The sequence below is a fragment of the Vigna umbellata genome, chromosome 5 (assembly GCF_029865625.1).
Source record: "Vigna umbellata cultivar VRB3 chromosome 5, Vumbellata_1.0, whole genome shotgun sequence".
Lineage (NCBI taxonomy): Eukaryota > Viridiplantae > Streptophyta > Magnoliopsida > Fabales > Fabaceae > Vigna > Vigna umbellata.
Genome location: NC_142169.1, coordinates 24,354,714 through 24,376,169, shown reverse-complemented (window position 1 = coordinate 24,376,169; position 21,456 = coordinate 24,354,714). Strand labels below are relative to the sequence as shown.

The 21,456-nt window shown below is 31.8% G+C and overlaps 2 protein-coding genes across 2 annotated transcripts; both read left to right on the top strand.

Annotated features, from left to right (window-relative positions):
• Nucleotides 1-4,401: 4,401 nt before the first annotated feature.
• Nucleotides 4,402-5,058, top strand: LOC124827110 (Tetratricopeptide repeat (TPR)-like superfamily protein). Its single transcript, XM_047300099.2, has one exon. It carries the CDS (start codon nucleotides 4,442-4,444, stop codon nucleotides 4,901-4,903), a length of 462 nt encoding a protein of 153 aa, XP_047156055.1. The 5' UTR covers nucleotides 4,402-4,441; the 3' UTR covers nucleotides 4,904-5,058.
• A 9,775-nt stretch (nucleotides 5,059-14,833) lies between these two features.
• Nucleotides 14,834-20,604, top strand: LOC124827119 (CBS domain protein with a domain protein (DUF21)). Its single transcript, XM_047300110.2, has 13 exons — nucleotides 14,834-15,204; nucleotides 15,301-15,377; nucleotides 16,294-16,377; nucleotides 16,473-16,586; nucleotides 16,966-17,049; nucleotides 17,184-17,255; nucleotides 17,833-17,900; nucleotides 18,587-18,674; nucleotides 18,762-18,835; nucleotides 18,913-19,282; nucleotides 19,452-19,498; nucleotides 19,603-19,699; nucleotides 20,204-20,604. The coding sequence occupies exons 1-13, from the start codon at nucleotides 14,970-14,972 to the stop codon at nucleotides 20,210-20,212; spliced, it is 1,419 nt and encodes a 472-aa protein (XP_047156066.1). The 5' UTR covers nucleotides 14,834-14,969; the 3' UTR covers nucleotides 20,213-20,604.
• Nucleotides 20,605-21,456: the final 852 nt, after the last annotated feature.

Genomic DNA, 21,456 nt, shown 5'->3' with positions numbered 1-21,456 from the left:
GAACTAGCATCATAAGGGGAACTCATTTGTGTCAGGTCATAAAACTCAAACTTCTTAAGAAGTTTCTCAATATATTGTTCTTGGGATAATAATATACTATCTCCCTTTCTTATGATTCTAAGACCTAATAATCTTAGAAATATTTTATTTCTAACAACAATTTCATTCTCATTCTCTATCTGACATTATAGTTATCTAAAGTCTCATTCTAAGAATAAAATATGCTCAATAGGTTCTACTCAAACAATAGATAACCAACAATAAATAAATGTCATTCCAAAATAATAGATCATAATCATCATTAAAATCAAATTCTCAATTAATTAAAATCCCATCAACTTCCTTTTTAAATCAAATTAATTTCTCTTTCAATAAATTAATTTGATTTCCAATTAATTACTAAATAAATAGTAATAACTTTGTTCCCATAATTATAATTATAAATTAATACTTTCATCTCTCTTTATAATTTAATTTCATTAATTAATTTCAATAATTACTTAATTCTATTTTTCATTTACAATTGATTATTATTAATTAAAACAATATTATGAGTTCTCCGACCTGCACCCAACTGGCCGAGAAATAGTCCGAAGTTTGGGTTTGCAGTTTAAGTAGTTCAAACTGAACTAATCACAGACACCGGGTCAAACTCTGGCCTGCAGCCCAAATAGGTCCAAACTGACCAAACACAGTCCGACGATGTCGGAGCCACCACGACAAATCTCACGGTCAAAAAAGAGTAACTCCGCTGACAACCACCACGAAACGGTTGTCACCGCCATCGCAACCACCGTGAGAATCCAAAACGAAGGTCAGAACAACCCCCACATCTCAAGATCGAAAAACAAGAATAGAAAGTCCCAAAAATCTCCAAATGAAACGCGACTAGATCAAGAGCACAAGATTTCCCACACCAGAATTTTGACACTCAAAAAGTAAACTGGGAAACAAGAATGGAACTTCTCAAAATGCAAATTGAAAAACAAGAATAAAACACCTAAAAGAAAATTCTTGAACATGATCAGAAATCCCCAAAACGCAGTAGTCTCCTTCCTCGTGACTCAACCCAAAAACACAAAATTAGAAACCTCAAAATCCCCGAATCGAAACCCTAACGTGAACGCCATGCTCTACCACGAGAATGCCAACAAGCAGAGACCTTCGCCGCCACAGAGACGCCAGAGAGCGAACCCACACGTCGCGGAAACACCGCGCCTGAGCCACCAAACCTGATCTCCACTCCCAAAGAGAAATCGCTGGAATCAGAGAAGAAGAGAGGGAAGTTCCCTATTTTGATTCGAGCCTTGAACCCATAAGAGTAAGGGAAAGAACTTTCCCGTGCACGCCGCAACTCCCATTGCTTGAGTTCTTGGTTCAGCGTGAGACAAAGAGAAAAGGGAATGAAGCTTCCCTGCTTTACGAGCTCGAACCATGGCGAAAGAGGAGAAGAAAACCCTCCCTGGGTGGCGCGACGAAGAACCCTGAGAATCAACCTCAGTGCACACCAAAATTTGCGCCTTCGCGAGTCCAGAACAAGGAAAAGGAAAGGTGGAGTTTCGCAAAAAGGAAAGGTGGAGTTTCGCAAAAAGGAAAGGTGGAGGGCACTTAAGGGTTGGTGCGCGAGAGAGAAAAAAATTGCGAGACTGGGAAAAGGGGATAAAAAATTAGGGTTCCTATTTATTTATTTATTTATTTTTTTCTCAGAATACTTTAAGCATAAATTGTTCCTTAATCTCACTGCCACCACATTTACCCATGATCCTCGAACAATTTAATTTTTTTTTTTTTATTACAGACAATATTAAAATTATCACCAATTATTCAAACAACCCCCAAAAATAATTTAATTAATATTAAAAGAAAAACCCTAATTCTTACTTTATTCCTAATTATAATTCAATGGAAAAATCTTCTCTCTCCACTGTAATTTAAGGTTCACTCCATTGCCTGCGGCTGTCACTAAACAACCGTTTCTCTCTTTAATATTAAAAAAAAATTATACATGAAATAAAAGGAATCAATGCCATGTATAACAGAATCATAAACCCAACAAAAATGGTAACTAATATTGATGATTTCGAACGTACTAAACTTGCCAAAATTATAACCACTTTATCATATCACAAATATCCAACCATGGATTTTAAGCATTCAAACTTTTAATAATCATCCAAATAATTAATTGAAAAATAACAATATAAGAATATATCAACATTCATCACATAATCAAATAAAATATTAAAAATATATTTTTCATGCTTTGAAAGAAAATCAAACGTATCTCCAAATTCATCATACAATAAAACAATAAAGTAAGATAAGTTTCTCGTACCTTTTTTCTTTTGAAAGTAAGAGATTAAAACATAAGTCCTTAAGATTGTAGTAATAAACTGACAAAAGTAGAATAAAGATCACGAACAAAATACTTCCTAAGGCGTGTAGATCACTGTCCTTAAGGACTTATCCGCATTGTGTGCGCAAGTCCCCCAGGATACAACAGGAACTTCTCGAAAGTATTCGAGGATCACAGAACTAGCAAGAAACTCTACTTTAATAGAGTTTATACCCAAGATAATTTGTAGAAGAGAAATAAAAATGAGGCTAGGAAGAGAAGAGAATGAGAAAGACTCAGGTCATTTGGAATGGGAAAGTACTCTCTATTTATAGAGCTAGGAAAGAATAAAATAAATAAAATAAATTAAAACAGATAAGTTGACTGTTTCAACCCATAAAATTTGACCGTTTCATGCACTTAAAGATTTGACTGTTGTTAATAAAATATTAACGTTGCATAACTTTCAATTGCAATAAAATAATAATATTTTACAACATTTTATAAATAAAGACATAATCTCCTTATAACATGCATGAAATGGATACTCAAATATGAAGACAGAGTAGAAATAGGTGTGTGAGGCTAGAGAGAGATGTTCTTATTATAAATTTATCTGCAAATGTTGCTAGAGTTGTTATTCTATAAGTAGCTGAATTACCTTTTGTTGAGGTTAGATATAACAAAATTCTACTTCTCTACTTCTACTTCTTAGGTACTTTTGTGATTTGATTTATACTTAATGATGAATTTACAACTCATTCATTTAATTGGTTTAAAATGAGTTGGGAAATTGGTTTCAAATTGTGGTCGAATCAAATCATCATACTCTAGTTAGACGCTTCCACATAATCTAGAGGGTGTGATGAGTGAAAGAGTCTTGCCCAATAAGTAAGAATTCATTCAACCAAGAGTGGAGGAATCACACTAGATTTGAAGTCTTTAGGTTTTAGGCTACAAGAATAAGCCTATATCTACTTCTAAGAGTTCTCTCAAAACATTGAATGATTTGCATATTAAGTAAACAAGATAATAGTGGTACAGTAGAAGATGAAGTGAAATCCAATCACATTTTCTACTCCACCGAGTCTACAATATCTGCTATATATATATATATATATTTACATGTACTCTATATTTAAAAAATCAAAAAACCAAAAAATTAATTGTAAATATACTTATTAAATCCTTGTGGATTCGACTTTTGTTAATATTATATATTACCAATGCACTTTCTAAAAATTGATTGTTAAGAAAATATTATTAAGTTTTCGACGGTTGTTGTCAGATATCTATGGTTCAAGTATTTGGTAGCTCTAAGCCGTCTTTTTGTAAATATATACATATGTTCTAAAGATAGAGTTTATATATTTGTAAAGTTTGATTCTTGTATTTTAGTAAAGTTTTATTCTCCATTTTCTATTTTGCTTTCACACATATCTCAAGAGGTAAGTTAAAAAGATACACATTTTTTTTAGAATTTTGTGTTTTATTCCGTTAAAAGGAGAACTCACAAAGGATACAATAGGGTCATCAATCCTATGAAAATATGCAGAACAGTTCTTCATAAATTTATGTTGATTGAAGGAAGAATTTTGTACATAAAATCCGCTCCTCAATGTAGAAATTGAAATCTCACAAATCTGACATCTACTAATATGAAAAATCTGACTTATAAATGATTTAGAATTACTTCCCTCAAATCCTAAATAGTTTTTCTCGTTATGTATTCTTTACATATCTACATATTTGCAACTCCTTTTTGTTATCCTCATTAATTTTGCATGTTGATTCTTCGTGCATATTAATTATCACAAGCACCTTTTAACACACAAGAGTATAAGATTAAGTAATAAAAAAATTGTCCAGGAAGAAGGTAGGTGGGTAATTGGAGTAACCATTGCCCTGTCACCTACACACTTGATGATCACACAAAAGACATGATAAACTTGAAACAAGGACAACACTCTTGGAGAACACATTTTATAACAGCAACACCAAAAGTAAAACAACCCATGAGAAACAAGCACAAAAGATCCTAGGAACACCACAGTATATATATAAGCACCTTCCAAGGATTCGTATCATATCACATGAACATTCGACATGATGGAGATTCTCAACCTAATAACAGTGGCTCTGCTATTGCTAACGTTAGTGACAAAGACGGAGAGCCAACTAAAACCCCCACTCATTCCTGTGGCAAAGGCTCCACGCCCACTCTGTGGATCACAATTTGCACTGGTGAACTATGCATGTTCCAGGTTGCCGTTCCGCCATGGAGCGCCACCAGCTGATTCTCCTCCATCCCCAGACGGCGAAGATGGTGACGGAGAGAGGCACCATAGTCACAGTCACAGACATAACCACAGACATGGACACGGTCACCGACACCACCAGACCCCTGAAGAAGATAACTGTTGCCGGTGGGCGAAGGAAGTGGACAGCCAATGTGTGTGTGAACTTCTGCTTCGCTTGCCACCCTTCCTTGTCCGACCTGTGCACCAGTACACACTCAACGTTGGAGACGCCTGTAACATCACCTACTCTTGTGGTTCACCAATCTGAGTCATTGTCTCACTCAAATCTTGTCTTGTCTTGTGTTTTCTCGACTTTTTAAGGATTGATACTATATTTATGCTTTCTTTGTTTCCGGTTTTAGTTTGTGTGTTCTGGAAAACATTGTTTTTTTAATAAGATTTAATATTATTATTGGGAGCTTCTACAGAGCCAAAAAGCTTGGTTTTTGAGCACGACCCAATCTTCATAAATACTTTTTAAGCCATATTGATTGCTGAGTCCTAATGATTATTTATATTGAAACTAGGTAGAATAAATTGATGATAATAATAGTAATAATAATTTTAATTATATAAAATAAATATGTAAAAATATTAATATTTTCAAATATATCAATAATTATAATGTTTCTATAATTAACTGGCACACAATTAATATTAAATGTCTTTTGGTGAAAAGAACCCATAATAATTTGAAAATATTGGATTAAAAAAAAAATCCGCCAATTCTAGTTTTCATTTTTTCTGAAATTATAGTTTTTCCCTTCTCCGAAATTTTTGATGAACACCTAAGAACTTTGGGACATTTTAGTTTTTCCCCACTTTTTGTCATTTTCCCACACTCACATCACTTTCGTGTGTCCTACAAAATGAATGCACCCCCATAAAATCTAATAACCCAATTTTACCCTCATTAAATGGACAATGAACAACAAGGTGGACATGCTCTTTAAGAGGGATTAGAAAATTATAACTCAAGGGAATTAAAGCGCTCCAGGCAATTTATTGTAGTAAGAAGGAAACGAAAATTTGAGAGAGAGAATTTTTTTAGAAATTACTCATTTATATTTTTTTAATCAAACACTACTAAATTATATGTCAATTAATTATATAAATATTGTGACTATTAATATTTATTATAATTACAAATATGTTTAAATATTTATTTTACATAACTTAAATTATTATATTAATATTATTTTAATTTATTCAATTGTTTATTTTAATATTTATTTTACTATTTTATAAATAAAATTTAAGTCCAATATAATTTAATAAAATTGATTTATAAAATGAGATGTACATTTATTTATATTATAAATTTATTTTTGTGAATCTAAATAAACAATAAAACTAAAAAATATTGATGGAAAACAATAAATCATACCAAGAAATTAAAATAAAAAAAACGTACAGAAACAACAAAAATAAAAGTGTAATATGCAAACAATAAATATAAAAAAGGTTTATTATGGTCCCTATTTTTGTCAGGTATGTAAGATTTGGTCCCAGTTTTTTTTATGTTCAATGTTGTCCTAAGAATGTAATTTTGTTCAATTTAGTCCTTTTTACAAACGGCCGTTAGATCGTTAACGACAGACAGTCCAGATGTACACAAGACTAATGAGATGACATTTAACTACTGTCACGTCAAAAGTAGAGTCTTCGTGGCAGCCCCTTTACCAACCACAAATTAGGGTTCTGCATTTGGGAAAAACCTTCCTACGCTGCGAGAAGAAGGAAAACGCTGCTCGCAGTTTTGCTTTAATGGAGGATGATTTCGCAAATTGTGTGGCTCATGGTAGCATGAAGAAGACAAACCTAGTTGTGTAAGAAAGCACTCATGGTGGCCGGTGAAGGCAAGCAACGACGCGATTCTAGGTTTCTTTGATTTGGGATTTTTCTGGATTTCGTTGTGGTTCTCTGTAGGTTGGAGAAGATGATGGCCCTGGAGTTTTGCGCAACGACAGCAAGGATTGTCATGTTGACGATGAAGCTCTCGATTTGGATGATTCATGGTTGATGCGCGAGAATGAAGATTCGAATGGAGTTCGAGATTAGGGTGGCTTGCGACATTATTGATGATGAAGACTTAGCGGTTTGGGTTGTGCGATTCAACTTTTTATGTTTCTGGGTGCTTGTGTTTGATTTGCAGGTACGAGATGCTGATAATGGCGGCTTGAGAAAATCCTGTGAAGGCGGAGGCGCGAGGTGATCTGGGTAGTGCGGCGGCCTGAGGAGAGTGTCGTGACTTTGATGGTGATGGCCATGGAGGTTGTGCGTGATGACTATCATGGTTCTTTGCAGGCGCGGCTTCACGGCGACATGGTGACTTTGGACGATCTCTGCGGCGGCAGTGGCTTTAGGGTTTGGTGGCGGTGCTAAGGTTAAGTGACTAGAGAGAAAGTAGGGTTTCAATTTCTCTTTGGGCTAAAGGTTGAAGAAGGTGGTGACATGACAGTAGTTAAATGTCATCTCATTAATCTTGAGCACACTTAGAATGTATGTCGTTAACAAGTTAACGATTTAATTATCGTTTGCAAAAAAGATTAAATTAAACAAAAATTACATTTTTTAAGATAACATTGAAAAAAAAATTGAGACCAAATTGAATACATATGAAAAAAATAGGGACATCACGGATATTAAGCATATAAAAAATAAAACAACAATGAAAATTATGATAGAAACAATGATGAAAATAACCATGTTTTTGGCTTATCAAATTGTCGCAGAAAAGTTGAAAACACGATAGAGAAAATAAATATTTAGAATCAAGCTTAAAAAAAAAGAAATAGATTTAAAAACAAAAAAAAAAATAGGAACAAAGAAGGTAAAAAAAATTTGAGAAACACAAACAAAAATATAAACGAAAACTAAAATATAATTAAGTATGAAAAATATTGAAAGGGAAGTCTCAAGTTTCAAGTCAAAATGTTTTGACAGTGATTGAGAGATTGATTGAGAGATGAAGATGTGGATTATGTGTTTTAGAGTTTTTCTGTAATTGATCAAATAGATCCTAAGAGATTTTAAACCAGTATAACTGAGTATCCATTTTCTTAATGAAATAAACCAGTTAATATATTAAGTGCTTTTAACGTTTTTAAAATTTTAACCGATTATAATATTTCATAATTGATTAAATAAACTTACATCATTAAATGAATAAAGAATTCAATCAATTAGATATGCTCCTTAATTAATTAATAATGAAAGCTTTGTAATTATTTTTACAAATATATGAGAATAATTGATTATATGCTTGATAGAATAAACAAAAGTGTCATTTCTTATTTTAAATAAGTGTTTTCAAACCCTTATAAGTAGATATTCAATCTAGATATTTCAAATAACTTTGTTAATCAATTTGAGCAAATTATATCATGATTAACAAAGTTGTTTCATATTTTCAAAAGTATTTTTAAGCTTCTAATAATTAAAGATTGTATGGAGTTCTAAAATTTTTGTGATCGTTTTTGTTTTGTTTTGATAATTCTTTTTAATTAGTTATTACTAATTTTTTCAATATTATGGAAGCTTATATTTTCTTTTAAGATAATATTCTCTTTAGTGTTTCAATGTTGATTGTTATATTGAGTTTGTAATTATTATTCGTTTTCTACAAATTTCATTTGATAGCATAACCATTTTTTTTAGAGATGAGAAATTAAGAATTAATATAGGACTAATTGATATGAACTAATATAAATATTTCGTGTAATCTTTTTTATTGGTTTATCTTTGTATTTATTTTGCTTTCTAGTTCTTATATCTATTTATACAATGTAATCAAGTTATGAAGATAGTGTGAAGTTGAGATTATTTAAGCAATTCAGTTACACCCATTCAAAATAGCAGTAATCTAATATAAACTTAGTATTATTAGTTAATGATACAATTAAACAATATTATTTTAAACAACCAAAATTGTGATATGTAGACATTTCTGTATTTTTTCATAATTTGTGCACGTAAAAGTTCATTAAGAGTATATAAATAATTGAACATCCCAAAGTTACAAGGTTGACTTTTCTTATATATAATGTTTATAGAACTAACCTTTAACTTTTTGCGATAGTGATTTGATTGTTGAAGTTACTTCATGAGTATTATGCTCCCAAAGACTAAGAAGACTAAATACCAAGAAGACAAGATATTGATAAGATCATCAATCTAGAATACTAGATACCCATAAGGCCCAAGAACTCCCACCTAAAGACCATCCTAGAGAAAAAAATATGAAAAAGATGTTCGCAACCACAAATGAGGTCATCCTAGAGAAGAGAGAAAAAAAGTCGACCACAAAGAGAAAAGACAATGCCCAAAAGGAAAGGAACATGCTCTTAAAAGGTGTTATTAACAATATATTAAGAAGATTTGTGAGGTGAGGAGCATCAACCTCTATTAGGAAGAAACACTTGATGGCATTTTGATCTTTTAAGGACCAAGCGAAGTATGTTGATCATCATCTTTACAAATGAAGACTTCCAAGCAATTAACCATGGTAAAAACAATCCCATGGTGTTGAACTCGCCTATTTTGCAGTGGTGAAAATATTTGTGGACTAAGGTAGCTTGGTTGACATATTGTATTGGAAAACTTTCTAGCGATTAGGTTTTTACTTTTTTGAAAAAGCGAGTAAACTAAAGGTCAGAAGTTTGACGAAGGAACCATAAGATACAAAACTGTCAAAGTGTGATATGAGATTGTTTATGTTAACACCTTATACAACATCTTGTTAGGAGAACCTTCGGTTAACAAGCTTAGAAGATAGCGTTGATTCCACATTTAACCATGAAGTTCTTGTCATAGTATGGAGAAATTGTTACCATTCATGTTGAGTAGAAGACGACTTTAGAATGCTACATCATTAACTTGAAGATAGAATCTACACCAACGGAATCGAATCGATGTTGACACAACGAAGAATGAATTTTTGCTATGATTAACCTAAAATCATGAGTAAACGATAATATAAGAACAAAACCTAAGGAAGACATTACCAACTAGGAAAAAAAGAGTAGGATACAATTGGGAGGATGTTTGAAAATTGATGACATGGGAATCATAACTGAAGTGTTAACAAAAAAATTGAGACTTATTTCCTTGGACAACCACTAACATAGCCAAAAAAACACTTTGCAAGTAATATCTCATAAACATTCATTGTATAAAGAGGCAAGACCAATCTCTTAAAAAAATAAAGACTCATAAAAGAGAGAAGACCAATAGTAAAACATGACACTATGATACATAAATACGACACAAGTATCAAATACGACATTATTTAATACGACGATTTATCACTTCTTGAGTTTAAGAACAAGTACATTAATAAATGTATTGGTTTAATTGTAGTACCAATTGTTGTATTGATAAAGATTTAATAAATTTTTATTAGAAATCATAGTGTTATTTGGATATGTAATTAAAACAATTTGATGGTAAAATATGGTGGTGATCCAAAAATTTAAAGTTAAAACCAAATTATTCAATAATAAAAAATGAAATGAGATTAGACTTCACTGCTATGTTATCATGCAAAGTTACTCTTTCATTAAATTAACAAGGTATGCATTTGATTTTTACACTGAAAATATCAGCGAGCTATCATAATATCGAATCCCTCAAGCACTCATCATTTTGCAAATGCTTGGACTTTTGATTTATATCCTCCTTTTGATATCTTCCACCATGACAACAAAAACAGAAAAAGAATGAACTCAGGTAAAGGCTTACTATCCAAAAACACAAAGAGCAGGACCATTAAGAAATTGAACACGATAAAATACACGAGAAAGGAGTGGAAAATGTTAGTTTGATCCAACTTAAACTACCAAATGGAGTAAAAATAAATACAAGACGTCTCAATAAAACTGAGATTATTGTATCTGCAACATTAATTTCATGAAGAGTTTACCGTCCAGAACCCATAAAAAAATACTGAGATTATTTTACAACATTTTTAAAGAACAGACAAGTATATTTTTCTATTAATTCATTATTTATTTATCATTATGCTAATTTATAACAAAATAATACCTGTATTATATTAAAATATTATAAAAAAATCTGCGTTAATATATTATTGTCTTTCATCAAATATATTTTAAGGAAGATTTTTATCTAAAATAATAAAATGCCAGCAAATTCATTTTTTACAGATTTTTTGATAATATTTTAAATCAATATACATATCATTTTATTATTAGATTTAAAATATGTCAGTATAACAATAAATAAATAATAAATTATTAAGAAAATAATATATATACTGTGTTATAATGTTGTAAAAAATCTGTGTAAAAATATTTTTATTGATGAAGAAGTCAAAAACTCTCAGGAGAATACACTTTTGCCCCTAGACTAAGCAAACCTAACCCACCTAATGCCTTTAAACTTTTACTGAGAGGGCCAAATACTCCCTTTTGGATATATTCTATAATGAAAAATAAGAAAGCACGTGATGAAGAATGAATGCAAAAGTTTATGCATTTGACTGTAAAAACAATTGCTTTATTTTATTCAAGAATACTACGAACTTGTATGAATAGTTTCTATTTATATTAGATTTTCTTAAATCGATTTTTTTTTAATTCTTTTTAATTGAGTCTATAAAAGGACAAAATCAATGCAATTGGGTTTCTCCTATTAAATTGAGTTAACAATGTTAAAATTAAGCTGAGTTGTTAAATTATTAATTGATATGGTACATTCAGATCAAGTTACAGTAAAATTAAAAAATTAAAAAATTAAAAAAATGATTCTAAAAATTGAATTCTAGAGTGACAAAATTTTTAAAAATCAAATTGGTAAGGAGATTTTTGAAAACTAAATTAGGGTTCTTGAAATTAGGAATGACATTTCTGAAAACCAAATTGGGAATGAAATTTCTATGATTCTGGTTGTTGTGATTTGAGACTTTTTATGTTTTTGGACTTCCTCTTTGCAGGTCCGCAAAGAATGTGAAGAGATTTGGGTTTCCATGGAGTCTGCGATTTGGATGTGCTAATTAGAAAACGTGGTTAGGGTTCATGGTTTTGCTTTCTAGTGTGTTTTCCCTGCTGGTGTGAGTCGCGATGAAGTGCGAGTTACTCACAGTAGCCAGAGTTTTGAACTCTAAGGTTCATCATGGTTGTTGTGAGTGGTTCGGTCTTGTGCAATGATGAATTGACCTGTGATTACGATATTGCGATTGGGTTTTTGGTATTTGGACTTTTGTTTTCTGGATTAGGGTTCGTGATGATGATGATTGCGATTACGGATTGATGTTGTTTTTGAGTTTTCTGGTTGTTGAATCTGATTTCTTTGCAGGTTTTTATGGCGGTGTCAGGTGGTTGATGCAATGGGAGTAGAGAAAACTCATTATTTTTGGCTGGTTCGAGGAAGAAGATGGTTTTGTGCTAGGGGTGGTCGTGTGACGATGCATAGAAGTTAATGATGACGTTTTTCGATGACAGTAATGAATTACTAAAATTTTTTATTCGGATAAAAGGTTGAAGATGATGATATCAATGGAATAACAACTAAGCTTAATATTACAACCCACCTTCATTCTAAATTCATTAACCCTCAATGGCGGGATCCAATTATATTGATTTTACACATGAATCTAATTAAATAAATAATAATCTATCTGAGCAAACCAAACCATATTTGATAAAACCTTATTTTTATAAATAGTGGTTGGTTCCCATACTATAGACTTTATCGTTACAAAATATAATGTTATTTTATCCAAACTACTGTAACACTCGTCATTTAATATATTATATAAACGGCATTTGAAAATTGTAAGAACTGATAGTAAAATCAAGGACGGATCATCATGGTGACTGAGGGGACATTGGTCCCTCAATTTTCTTTTTTATATTCATATAAATTAATATATAATTTAAATTAGTCTTTTTAAATTTTAATATATTTTATATATTTGATATTTTTCAGTTTTTTTATATATTTATATACCCTTGACAAATATTTTTTGAAAATCCATCACAGTGATAAAAATTATCATATATCTTTTTATTTGAAAACAATTTCAATACAAATAACATGCCTGTAAATATAATCATCTTCATTACACTAAAATGTAATAAAAATTATTTAATTGTTGTAATTTGAATACAAAATTATTTCAACTTCTTCATAATCTCATTATGTAATAATTATATTTTTCATAAAATCAAAAATACTACTAAAACAATATAATAATAGATATTCACCAATATTTTCATTCATAGTTAATGTTTAAAGAGTTTATATTATCCATGATATCTATTTTAACAAAAGGGTAAATCTTAACTAATGAATAAATCTTAACTTCTAATTGTTATTTCTAACTTTTGTTGTTTAAAGCTATTAAATTAGATGTTATGAAGTTGCATGAGTATTTAGAATAAATGGTTTAAAAATATAGCTTCAGTGAAGTCTTGTTTTGAAAGTTTATGTGTTTGTGAATGTGTTTCACATTAGTTAGAGAGATTAATAAAAAAAGTGATATGTTCCATTAGTTGAAGTTATTTTCTTGAAAGAATAATGACTTTCATTAGTTTAGGAGATTGCTTTGAAGAGTGTTATGTTCCACCATAGTCGGAAAAACTATTTGAAAGAGTGATGAATTTCATTAGTCGGAGAAACTATTTGAGAGAGCATTTTGTTCCACCATGGTCGAAGAGACTAATTTGTGAAGGCGATATATTCCACTTGTGACTGAGGAGACTGTTCTTTGAGGATGTTTTGTACCATCAGAACAGGAAAGGTTGTCTATTGAGACAATTGTTTCACTTTTGGCTAGGAAGATTGTTCTTTTAAAGTGTTGTGTGCATTTGTGTAAAAATAATTTATTTATTTATTTGTTTTTTTTATTTATTAATGGAAATGATTATGAAACTTTTTTATTTAAAAAAAAACATTTTGGTTTTACTATAGTTCACCGTTTGGTGGTTGTGATTTCATATATAATGATTTTTTTTATAGAAAACAAATAATTGTTGATATATTGAAAAAGATGTAAAACTAGAAAAAGTAATTAGTATCAGACTTTTGAGATAATATTTATTCTTATGTTTTATTAATAAAGTCTATTTATAAAACAATATACATTAAGATTTTAAATAAAACCAATTATTCTAAATTAAGTAATTTCTATTAATTGTAGATTTTAAAAAGGAAAAAAAATTAGAATTACAATCTAATCTACAAAACAGAAGTCAAATGTTCTCTTCGTATATAACTTATACACGTCCAAAAGAGAGATTACACACTTTGTCAATCAACATTAAATATTAATTGTTTATTGTCTTCTACATCAAGTTATCAAGACTTCTAAGAAACTGCAAATCCTTCTCAATACCTAATGAAGACGTTTGACCATACAGTTTGAACATAACATTTTTGAGAAAGACATGGAATCCATTGGTTAGCTATCACACTATGTATCTAGCAAAGTGTGGTATTCTAGACTTTTTCATATACAACCGTAACATCTATCTTCAACTCATCAAGATATTTTCACACTATATCAACGTAATAAAAAAGAGGAACATAATATCTTTGGTGTTCGAGAAGTCTCTCCTTGTTAACCAAATAGCATAAGATTAGAACATCCACGTTGTTGCATATTAAATCTTATCAATATCCACTTCTAGAATACTTCCTAATGGGTAGAAAATAATATCTCAATCGAAGTGATTCTCAATTATTGTTACAAAATTACTAATTATTTTTCTTTTCTATTTATGTTTCTTCTTCTAACATAACATTAGGATGATATTAACTTGTATTATTCCATTGTTCAGTGGCATATAATAGCCATCAAAGTTCCCCTCCAACTACTCTCTACTATTTCTAAATCAGTATCAACCAAATTAAACTCATTTCAGAATTATCAATTTAATTTAATTTTATATAAAACGATTTGTTAGATATAGAATGAAACAGGATTTATTACAGGTATCAACTCAAAGTTTTGAAAAATGAAATCTTTTCTCTCTATTTACTATGGGTGAGTTAATGCAGTGACTCCATTTAGCAAAAAAAAAAAGTTGAACAAAAAGGGACTACTCTAACACAATCCACAATAAATTCGGCCTGGGCCCAACACAATAAAAACTACCTAAGTTACAGTGCCCACCGATACCGACAGATTCTATTTACGTAACAAATGGCACTATCAAAATGATATAGAATGGCAGGTCCATTTATGTTTTCTTAAATATTATTATTATTAAGGTCCTCGTGATGGTGCGTGTGCTCTTTGTTTTGTTTCTTCGAGGGAAGTGTGAATTGTTGTTACTTTTTTTGCTTTCCTGAGGTGTAAGCAACAGAGTATGTTGCATGAGCAGACGGTGGGTATGATGGAGTTCCGACCAGGGAATTTCGTCTACGATGCTGAGGATATTCCATTTGGGACTCTCTGGTGGTTTTTTTATGCTGGAATTTCTTGTTTGCTTGTTCTCTTCGCTGGGATTATGTCTGGTCTTACTCTTGGATTAATGTCTCTGGGTCTGGTTGACCTTGAGATTCTCCAGCAGAGTGGTTCCTCCACCGAGAAAAAACAAGCTGGTACCACCCTACCTAACATTCTCAACCAAATATTATATTATGATAATTTCGTTCTTTTCTTGTTTCTCTCTTTGACCTTTTGGTTCACTCTTGCAGCTGCTATTTTGCCCGTTGTTCAGAAGCAGCATCAGTTGCTTGTCACCTTGCTTCTTTGTAACGCCTGTGCCATGGAGGTATTCGCAACTTGGTTTTGGGAATTTTAATCCTTGATCAAATGGGTTTGCTTTCTTTGTAAAACTAATTGCTGTCTGATTACCCTGCATAATTTGTTTCTTACTGATCAACGGAAGTAAATATGTTCGTATGGTAAATTTTTTTATCCTGGTTGTTTTCTTGAAGAAATTGTATTGCTTGATCATTTTCATTGTTGGTCATTTCTTTAGAGGGTTTAATTTAATAGTTCAATTCAATCAAGCAACCATCCAACCAACCATCCAACCAACCAACCTACCAACCAACCAACAATTGTCTATTCTTTCAATAATCAAAAAGGCAAAAAGGTACATGATATGGTACAGTACCTTGAATTTAGAAATCGGACATGTTTTGCTGGCTTGATTTCCCCATTGGAGAATTCTAGGGATTTCATTTTGCACTTCAGTTTGGTGTTCAAAGTGTTACACCCACACTGCTTCTAAACTATATAAGGGTAATTATTTAAAGAAGATGGTAACTTTTCTACAAAATCATTTTTTGTTTAACTGAGTCAAGGTCATATTTATCTGTACAACTCTTACAAAAATACAATGTTAATTAAGTGAGAACTTAGGCTGAAGAAATTGAGAAAAATCTCTGTTCTGAGTTTTTGGATCAGTTTTAGAATAAACCTATAATTAATTTGAAAATTCCTGACAATAAACAAGTTTATACTGTAGTCAAGTTGAAATTGATGGCACCTTCATTTCCCCTTGGTCAACAAGAATGATGATCCCAAAAGAGTAAAGAGCTAAAAAAGCCAATTATAACAGATGTCACAGAACCAATAATTTATGTTAACATTGCTTTTGGGTAGCTGATGTTATAACAACAAATGATTATTTGTGGATCCTTCATTTCATGTTTTCCTTTCCTGCCCTTTTGATTTTGCAGGCACTTCCAATTTACCTTGACAAAATTTTTCATCCGTTTGTAGCAGTACTGTTATCTGTGACTTTTGTTCTCGCTTTTGGAGAGGTACAATATTTTTCCAATCCAGATTTCAGGCATCATACACTAGTATTTAAGCAGAAAATTACACTGACTGTTGTTACAATGTCATTTTGGAATAGGTTATCCCACAAGCTATATGTACGAGATATGGGCTCTATGTTGGTGCTAATTTTGTGGGGCTTGTACGTGTTCTGATGATCATCTGTTATCCAATTGCTTTTCCTATTGGAAAGGTAAGGCCTATGCTTGTCTAAATTATAATTTTAATTGAAGAAATTATATGCAAATCATATTCTCCAAGCCCAATATGCTGTAAAGGTGATACACAACTTCACCTACCCATCACAATACTGCTTATTGTTTTTATGACTCTGATTAAGTAGGATATGCTCAAATAGATTTTTCTTTCAGTTATCCCAATTACTAACCTTATGCCCTATAGTAAAAGGGCTTCTGACAATTTGGATTAGGTTATCTAAGGTTGAACCTTTCAGTAGTCATATTAAGCTGTTTTTTTTTTTCTGAAGACATATGCTATATAGTTCGTAATAGCGTACATTTTTATTCAAAATAAATTGTGGCTTTTGTAGATCTTTACATTTATGCTTCCAGGTTCTGGATATTTTACTTGGTCATAGTCATGCATTATTTAGACGAGCACAGTTGAAAGCCCTTGTCTCAATCCATAGCCAAGAGGTAATTTTTTAATTATGACCATTTTGTATAGCTTTTTAATTTATAAAGGAATGCTTATTATTTCTCCATGATGAATTTTCAATTTCTTCAATTGCTTCGGTTTCCCTTGACTTCTTTTTCTTTTACCATTGAAGGCTGGTAAAGGTGGTGAACTCACTCATGACGAGGCAACAATTATCAGCGGAGCATTAGATCTCACGGAGAAGGTAGCTACTGTTGATTTGGAGAAGACATTCTGATAGTTCTATCTCTTGTCCTCTATATGTAACAAAGAGTTTGACAGTTGTCATTTCTTTAAAGATTCCCTACATCAGAATATATGAATGGCATGAAATTTGCTCATGATATAACTGAAAAAGTAAAAATATACTGTGCCAACAAGACAATTTATGCCTCTAAATGTATGATATTTTGGCTCTGTGTTTAAAGCTGTAGAATAAGACTATCATGAGTGCCTAAGTTAGGAGAGCATATTTTTCTGGCAAAGAAGTAACTGTCATATGACTTTTCGAATTTCAAATCTACATTTGTATGTATGGTCCTTGCTTCATCATCCATGCCAGTTCCTTTGCTTAGCAACTGGACATGTTCTGAAAAGCTTTAGCTGGGCTCTCTTTATTGTTTTACGGTAACAATCCCAGTAATAGTAGTCTATGGATGTTATAATTTACCCACTCTTTCAGGACAATCCTCTTTTTCAGTTTCAAGATAAATCCGAACCCAGATATATCTATTATATTGGCTTGATTTTATAATAGAAAACATTTCTACATCATTATGCAGACTGCTGAGGAGGCCATGACACCAATCGAATCTACATTTTCCTTGGATGTGGCTTCCAAATTGGACTGGTGCGTTTTTTTTCTATTGGCTTTTCTGGTCAGATCGATGTAGCAATCTCAGAGGGCATAGTTATTTCTAACCAAATTATTGTGGAATGTGGACTACTTGATGTCACTTACCCGACACAGTTTTACCTCACTTTATCGGTCTATTAGTAACCTGAACTCGTGTATTTGAATTGCATGCGTGAATATTTTTTTCATTCTTTTTATTTTGCCATGATTTACATTGAAATGGAAGTAGCATGTAAATCAATGAATGGAGTTTGTAAAAGCAAGATAAGCAAGATATGCAGCACTCCAGTACGGACAGAAATTTATCTGTTGTCTGGAATATGTGCTGTGGCATTTCTGTGTTATTAACTAATGATTACGCAGACACTCTTGATTTTCTTATGCATATGATATATATTTGTACTTCATAAATGCATTGCTGATTCTGGGATATCACATTCCTTATTTCTTTGGACTGATTAAAAAAGGCTATTCTTTTAGTAGAGTAGTTAGTGTGGGAGAAAGGTCATCTAATTGAAAGTCAGATTAACTTCTAGTGAACCGTTTTTTGAGTAAGTTAAGGTAATTTATTTTTTGAACAACATTCCCAAAAGTAAGGGAGAAAGGTCATCTAGTTACCTTTACCTTGTTATTTGACCTATATATTTTGAGCTGAAGATTTTTTTTCTGCTTAATCACAGGGAAGCAATTGGGAAAATTCTTTCACGAGGCCATAGTCGTGTTCCTGTATACAGTGGAAACCCCAAAAATATAATTGGCCTCTTACTAGTGAGTTTTTACACTGATTCAGAGATGCTTAAAAAAATGTTTTTCTAGAACTAACTGCTAACAACGTTTTACCACTGAATTTGCTAGGTAAAGAACCTTCTTACTGTAAGAGCTGAAACAGAGACCCCAGTCAGTGCTGTTTCCATCCGGAGAATTCCAAGGTTTGACCAATGGTGACCTTATACTTCGTCTATCTAACTCATTCATTCTACTAAACTGTTGTTCATTACTAATCCAGAGTTCCAGCAGATATGCCTCTCTATGATATCCTCAACGAGTTTCAAAAAGGAAGCAGTCATATGGCAGCTGTAGTCAAGGTTAAACGAGAGACAAAGTACCCTCTGGCAACTGGTAACATTGAGAAATCCGAGGATAAAGAAGTCATAAAGCAGAGTTCTCAACTAACTATGCCATTACTAGCCAGGTTTTACGAGAAATCAGAAAAGGTTGTCAATATTGACAAACTCTCTAAGCATGCTGCAGAACAACAATTTCAGAAAGATGTCACTGCAACAAATGGTTCCCACCACTCTCTTGACAATGCTGACGATGGGGATGAAGTTATTGGAATCATTACCTTGGAAGACGTGTTTGAAGAACTCCTTCAGGTACCCTCCACTTGCACTAATCACAGCTCGGTTATTCACTTTTGTTATCGTCCCTTTAAGATTACCTTAGTCACATGGCATTATTGTGCATTATTGGTGCATAAAAAACAAAGTACAATTTGTTTTCCTTAGAATGAAGAAAATTTTCTAATAATTTTCATCCTTGCAGGAAGAAATTGTGGACGAGACTGATGTGTATATTGATGTACATAGAAGGTGATATAAACTTTCTAGCTTGTTTTTCTTCATCTCTATTTCCCATTGTTTTTTTTAAGTGGAAACTGAATATAAGAATAAGGAATGCATGATGAATTTGGCAGAATACGTGTGGCTGCTGTAGCAGCTGCTACATCTGTGGCACGGGTTCCTTCTGGCCGAAAGTTGGCAGGTCAAAAGCCTGTAGCAATTCAGAATCAGGTTCATGGTTTCTATCTCTCTAAACTTTAGGTTGGAATGGAAAGATGACAATTTTGGGCTATTTCTACTAAAGTTTGGTAGAACTTTGAAAGAATTAATATATTTTTAAAATAACGTAAAAAATGGCTTTGCATTTGGAAATGGTATTTTAAAAGTGAATTTAAATAATTTTTTAAAAGTAAATATATCCATGCTTATAAAAAATGTAGCAAGTCTAAGATGAAATTAATCCTACAAATTTTGAAAGGTACAACGTCATCCGAATACAAAATTAAAAGTGAGCCTGCTACGAAGTCAATTTTCTAGCCTCTCATGCCAATCTTCAGGAAAAATTTACTTTCCATGCCAAGTCATTTCGAGATATTTTAATGAAAGATCATTGAAAATACACTTGAAACATTTATGCTAGATGCTTCCATTGATACAGTTCAGGTTACAGTTATAGCACTATTATTTGATGTATTATTTAGATATCTTGTATTGAAATAACGTTTCTTTACCTAGGGGAATTGAGCGATCAAGAGAAAGTTGGAAGAAGTTTGTGAAGGATGATTTAAATTAAAGAAGAATATCATTTGAAGATCTTTTGAATCAGACCACCCTTCCTGTATATAGTTGTGGCCATTGGTGTCTTTGATGGTATAACACAGGAAGGAGATGTTGGTCACACGGAGTCTTTTTATGAACATGTAGGTCCAATAGTATCTAAGAAAATATTATTATCTTTTACACTTTTGTTTTCTTAGCAATTTTGTATAATTAATTGTTAGGAATAATCAAAGCGTAACTCTAAGTTTCACATTCGATAGAAATAACAAACAAAGTTATATAACATATGAGATAACATATTCATAAACCCAATGTCTTGGGGTTTTGTGATAAAAGTGATGTTAATTCTTATGCCAGTTTGGCTCATGTCAACCATATATAATTTCTCTTCTAAAGGAATCTTCTCAGAGAGAAAAAAAAGAAAAAACTCATCATAAATCACACTTCTCGCCTGTCATATGGCTGGGTTCCTTTCATGCTGAGCTGAAATTGTTGCATCTAATTAATTTTCTGTATGACTTCATTGCTGCTGTATTGTCTGTCACTAAGCTTTTGTTGTTGGAGCCGGATATAGTATGACAAAGATGATGATTATGGTGGGAAAAGAAAATTAGGATATGAAAAATGCTTGTTTCTCTTAAGAGACATATACCAGTATCTTGGCTTTGGCTGTCTCTTCGTTTATTAGAAGAAAATTGTTATGTCGCTTTCTGTTCACGTGAACTGTTCTATACATCATTCAGCCATTTGGATACAAGTAGGCTTACCTTTCAAATCTTTTTCTCTGCATAGAACAAGTCTTTGTACACTCCTCTCATATTTATTAAAGTAAGCCTATTGGAGGTGGACATTTTCAATCTCCCCAAAAATGACTTTGTCATTCAAGTGTTTTGAGTTTGGAGTTATTCAATTGAGTAATGGACAAAAAATTATAAGATAATTGGGATGATAATATGTTAGGTTTTATAATAAAGAAACATTGGAGATATTAGACAACAGTAAATGGTGAACAAATTTATTAAGATATCATATTAACACAGTTAATCAATAATCTTAAAACAAATTATTTATGAATCTTTTTATTTGTATATTGTTTATCTTATTTATTTTTTTTCTAACTAATATAGTTCTTATTACTCACCTTAGATTTATGTTATAATATATACTAAGCATAGAATTTGTTTCCATAAATTGGGGTGTGGGTGTGG

Bases quoted from the DNA above. Each gene is read 5' to 3' on its own strand.
- LOC124827110 (XM_047300099.2), top strand. From the start codon at position 4,442: ATGATGGAGATTCTCAACCTAATAACAGTGGCTCTGCTATTGCTAACG.
- LOC124827119 (XM_047300110.2), top strand. From the start codon at position 14,970: ATGTTGCATGAGCAGACGGTGGGTATGATGGAGTTCCGACCAGGGAAT. The intron at 15,378-16,293 runs GTATTCGCAACT...TTGATTTTGCAG, and splicing joins GTAACGCCTGTGCCATGGAG to GCACTTCCAATTTACCTTGA. The intron at 17,050-17,183 runs GTAATTTTTTAA...TTACCATTGAAG, and splicing joins TCTCAATCCATAGCCAAGAG to GCTGGTAAAGGTGGTGAACT.